This window comes from Eleutherodactylus coqui, chromosome 11 (assembly GCF_035609145.1).
Source record: "Eleutherodactylus coqui strain aEleCoq1 chromosome 11, aEleCoq1.hap1, whole genome shotgun sequence".
Lineage (NCBI taxonomy): Eukaryota > Metazoa > Chordata > Amphibia > Anura > Eleutherodactylidae > Eleutherodactylus > Eleutherodactylus coqui.
In genome coordinates, this window is record NC_089847.1 from 105,993,452 (window position 1) to 105,998,734 (window position 5,283).

At 46.1% G+C, this 5,283-nt stretch overlaps 1 protein-coding gene across 1 annotated transcript in view; it reads left to right on the plus strand.

The window, feature by feature from the left end:
* The first annotated feature begins 3,701 nt into the window (after positions 1 to 3,701).
* The window catches only part of LOC136581768 (folliculin-like), a 1,917-nt gene continuing 335 nt past the window's right edge, over positions 3,702 to 5,283 (plus strand). The window contains exons 1-2 of the mRNA XM_066582392.1: positions 3,702 to 3,758; positions 4,029 to 4,181. Coding sequence (XP_066438489.1) covers positions 3,743 to 3,758; positions 4,029 to 4,181 — 169 coding nt within the window. The 5' untranslated portion in view covers positions 3,702 to 3,742. The remainder of the gene's footprint in view (positions 3,759 to 4,028; positions 4,182 to 5,283) is intronic.

Sequence of the window (5,283 nt, forward strand, 5' to 3'; positions counted from 1 at the left end):
CCCGCAGTGCGATTGGCTGTGTGTGGCAAAAAGAAAAAAAAAAGATGCCCGCAGTGCGATTGGCTGTGTGTGGCAAAAAGAAAAAAAAAAGATACCCGCACTGCGATTGGCTGTGTGTGGAAAAAAAAGGATGTCTGTGGTGCGATTGGCTGTGTGTGGCAAAAAGAAAAAAAACATGCCCGCAGTGCGATTAGCTGTGTGTGGCAAAAAGAAAAAACAAAGATGCCCGCAGTGCTATTGACAGTGTGTGGAGAAGAAAGGGTGTCTATGGTGCGATTGGCTGTGTGTGGCAAAAAGGAAAAAAAAACATGCCCGCAGTGCGATTGGCTGTGTGTGGCAAAAAGAAAAAAAAAAAAAAGATGCCCGCAGTGCGATTGGCTGTGTGTGGCAAAAAGGAAAAAAAAAAGATGCCCGCAGTGCGATTGGCTGTGTGTGGGAAAAAAAGGATGTCTGTGGTGCGATTGGCTGTGTGTGGCAAAAAGAAAAGAAACATGCCCGCAGTGCGATTGGCTGTGTGTGGCAAAAAGAAAAAAAAAAGATGCCCGCAGTGCGATTGGCTGTGTGTGGAAAAAAAGGATGTCTGTGGTGCGATTGGCTGTGTGTGGCAAAAAGAAAAAAAGAAAAAGATGCCCGCAGTGCGATTGGCTGTGTGTGGCAAAAAGAAAAAAAAAAGATGCACGCAGTGCGATTGGCTGTGTGTGTAAAAGAAAGGGTGTCTGTGATGCGATTGGCTGTGTGTGGCAAAAAGAAAAAAAAAAAAAGATGCCCGCAGTGCGATTGGCTGTGTGTGTAAAAGAAAGGGTGTCTGTGATGCGATTGGCTGTGTGTGGCAAAAAGCAAAAAAAAAAAAAAGATGCCCGCAGTGCGATTGGCTGTGTGTGGCAAAAAGACAAAAAAAAGATGCCCGCAGTGCGATTGGCTGTGTGTGGAAAAAAAAGGATGTCTGTGGTGCGATTGGCTGTGTGTGGCAAAAAGAAAAAAAAAAGAAGATGCCCGCAGTGCGATTGGCTGTGTGTGGCAAAAAGAAAAAAACATGTCCACAGTGCGATTGGCTGTGTGTGGCAAAAAGAAAAAAAAAAAAAGATGCCCGCAGTGCGATTGGCTGTGTGTGGCAAAAAGAAAAAAAAAAAAAATGCCCGCAGTGCGATTGGCTGTGTGTGGCAAAAAGAAAAAAAAAAAAAGATGCCCGCAGTGCGATTGGCTGTGTGTGGCAAAAAGAAAAAAAAAAGATGCCCGCAGTGTGATTGGCTGTGTGTGGAAGAAAAGGATGTCTGTGGTGCGATTGGCTGTGTGTGGCAAAAAGAAAAAAAGAAAAAGATGCCCGCAGTGCGATTGGCTGTGTGTTGCAAAAAGAAAAAAAAAAGATGCCCGCAGTGCGATTGGCTGTGTGTGTAAAAGAAAGGGTGTCTGTGATGCGATTGGCTGTGTGTGGCAAAAAGGAAAAAAAAAAAAAGATGCCCACAGTGCGATTGGCTGTGTGTGGCAAAAAGCAAAAAAAAAAAAAGATGCCCACAGTGCGATTGGCTGTGTGTGGCAAAAAAAAAAAAAAAAAAAACATGTCCGCAGTGCGATTGGCTGTGTGTGGCAAAAAGAAAAAAAAAAAAAGATGCCCGCAGTGCGATTGGCTGTGTGTGGCAAAAAGAAAAAAAAAAAAAGATGCCCGCAGTGCGATTGGCTGTGTGTGGGAAAAAAAGGATGTCTGTGGTGCGATTGGCTGTGTGTGGCAAAAAGAAAAAAAAAAGATGCCCGCAGTGCGATTGGCTGTGTGTGTAAAAGAAAGGGTGTCTGTGATGCGATTGGCTGTGTGTGGCAAAAAGAAAAAAAAAAGATGCCCGCAGTGCGATTGGCTGTGTGTGGAAAAAAAAAGGATGTCTGTGGTGCGATTGGCTGTGTGTGGCAAAAAGAAAAAAAAAAGATGCCCGCAGTGCGATTGGCTGTGTGTGTAAAAGAAAGGGTGTCTGTGATGCGATTGGCTGTGTGTGGCAAAAAGCAAAAAAAAAAAAAAGATGCCCGCAGTGCGATTGGCTGTGTGTGGCAAAAAGAAAAAAAAAAGATGCCCGCAGTGCGATTGGCTGTGTGTGGAAAAAAAAAGGATGTCTGTGGTGCGATTGGCTGTGTGTGGCAAAAAGAAAAAAAAAAGAAGATGCCCGCAGTGCGATTGGCTGTGTGTGGCAAAAAGAAAAAAACATGTCCGCAGTGCGATTGGCTGTGTGTGGCAAAAAGAAAAAAAAAAGATGCCCGCAGTGCGATTAGCTGTGTGTGAAAAAAAAGGATGTCTGTGGTGCGATTGGCTGTGTGTGGCAAAAAGGAAAAAAAAAAAAGATGCCCGCAGTGCGATTGGCTGTGTGTGGCAAAAAGCAAAAAAAAAAAGATGCCCGCAGTGGGATTGGCTGTGTGTGGCAAAAAGGAAAAAAAAACATGCCCGCAGTGCGGGCTAGAGTGGGGGCGGAGCTATAGGGCTTCTCTCAGATTTCCCATAGCAAATATATAGAGGGTGGGGCTAGAGCTTGGATCCTCTAGCCCCACCCCCTCCACCCACGCTTTCTGGAAAGCCCTCGGGAAAGCCCCGTAACGCCACCCCCTCTCTATTTCTGCTATATGGAAATCCCTGGGGGAGAGCATCCCCTACTGCTCTGAACTGCTGGAGAATTGCCCACCAGCAGAGCTGGAGGAATACCCCGCTGGTTACAGCAGGACATTTTAAAACATGCTGCCGAGAAGCACATTGTAAATGTCCTGTTGTAAATTCCTGTTAGTCCCCGCAGGGATTAGGGGAACCCTCAGGGAGTCCCCTCATCCCCGCGAGGACTAATAGGAGTTTACAGCAGTCATTTAAAATGTGCTTCTGGACAGCGGGTTTTAAATGTCCTGCATAAGCTCCTGCTCCCATAGGGGTCAATGGAAACTCCTGCACAGAGCACACCAAAAATAGGACAGGTCCTATCTTTGGTGCACACCGCAGAGCTGCATGTGACCTGCAGCATGTCCTATCTTTGTTAGGTGTGCAAACCGTTTTACGCAACTACATTCTTTCATGTGAGCCCTTCTATAGGAACCCATTGGTTATTTTAGAAGCGCTATTTTTGCCCGCGCAAAAATTAAACACTTGCCTGACCCAGAAAAATCCTTTAAATGAAATGTATAACCGGGTCACTAATGAATCATGTCAGCAAGGGGATTGGAATACCTAAGAGATGGTCTCTTGCCAGGAAAAACTGGGACAAGCCGGGAGTCGGCTAATTCTGACTAGGGGGCGCAATTTTTTTCAAATTTTAAGGGGGATTTCCTTTTCAGGTAGACACCTTTTTTCCCCCAGCAGATTTGTAGTGGTCACCTGGTTCATATATTCCCTGTGACACAGAGGGACAACCAACAGCCAATGCATGGCTAATCATTTCATTGACAAATCTAGGATCCACCTTTTAGCTCTCTTCACCGGGGTCATCAGCTGTCAAGTCCACAATACATAGGAATAGGAAAGGAACTGCTGTATCCGCCTATGTATTGTATCTACTATGGTGGACTAATAATTGTGGAAATGAATTCATCTCCCAACCACATGTAAGGTATGGGGCTGATGGATCGAGAACGTAGGATGTTAATGCTGATTTTCTGGTTGCATCGTCTTATTTGGTATTGTGATATAACCTGAAAAAGTTTTTGGCCGGTTACTGAAGGCTCGTGGTTGACATCTGGCAGAGAAGCTACTGGACGAGCCCCCACAGAAGATACTTTGGTGCAGATGGAGAAACAAGCAGGTATGTGAAATTATCCACTTATTGGTATGTAATAAACTATGGTAGGAGCTGGTGCGGTGCGCATGGCTGAACCACCAGGGAGCTGCAGTTACCGATGTGCTACAGAAGACTGGGAGCTCTAGCTATCAATATACCACAAAGGAATGGGAACTATATCACCAGGGCCTTTAAATGTCACCGGGTCGCCAGGGCCTCTGGATATTGCGGCAGTTATGCACTTGAGAATCTTAATGAGGTCATTCAAATCATTTGGGTTTCATTTTCTTGCAGACTTGGAAGAAGAGTGTGCAGCCTGGAAGAGTCATGAGGAAGAGGAAGAACCCCAACCCCAGCCTGAAGTTCTGGAGGGAAGAGAGCTGTCCAGATGCCATACAAATTCATCTTCCCTGTCAGATTGCAGCTGGAACATGCGGAGGACATTGGGTGCCAGATTCGGAATCCTTATTTTCCCAGTTTTCAAAATAAAGATTTCAAAATAAAATGAAGTTTTAACAAGTGCTGTTCAGGTTTTTTTTTTTGAAAAGGCAAAAAAAAAAAGGGGCCAACATTGAGGACCGTAGATGCAGTGGTCGGCTAAGGGAGGTTGGTGCAGTAGCTGAAAGACACATCATGCTTACTTCCCTTCCAAATCAGAAAATGTCCAATAGTGCCATCGGCTCAGAACTAGTAGAGACCAGTGGGACCCAGGCACACCCATCTACTGTTCAGAGAAGTCTGGTCAGAAGTGATCTTCATGGATGAATTGTGGCCAAAAAGCCAAACCTTCCAAGTAGAAACAAGACCGAGCGACTCAACTATACAAAAAACATAGTGCAGCAGATGAAAGACACATCAGAGCACATTTACAAAAGAGCACATTTCCCACAGTAAAAAAGTACGCAGGTGCCTGTAATTTCCTGGAACCGAGTCCCTTAGGACTATTTCAGACGACCGTATAGCGGCTCGGTTTTCATGCCGAGCCGATATACGGTGTCCTTGTCTGCAGGGTGGGGAGGATGGAAGAGCCAGGAGCAGGAATTGAGCTCCCGCCGCTTCCCTGCCCCTCACCACTATTTGCAATGGGAGGGGTGGGGGCAGAGCTAAGCACCGGGACTTAGCTGCGCCCCTGTCTCGCCCCCTCCTATTGCAAATAGTGGCAAGGGGCGGAGAGGGGGCGGGAGCTCAGTTCCTGCTCCTGGCTCTTCCATCCTCGCCCCCCTGCAGACAAGGACACCGTATATCGGCTCGGCGTGAAAACCGAGCCGATATACGGTCGTCTGAAATAGTCCTAAGGGACTCGGTCCCAGGAAATTACAGGCATCTGCATACTTTTTCACTGTGGGAAATGTGCTCTTTTGTAAATGTGCTCTGATGTGTTTTTCATCTGCTGCACATTATATATACGGTTGTCTAAATAAGCCCTTAGGCAGAGATCCCTTCACATGTGCAATCCTTTGGTGAGTGTTATGCCCAAAAGTTTATAAACTCCTAGAGACCTAAGGATGTAGCAGAGCCAGTAGGGTGTAGCTGTGTTTTCTCCAGTCAT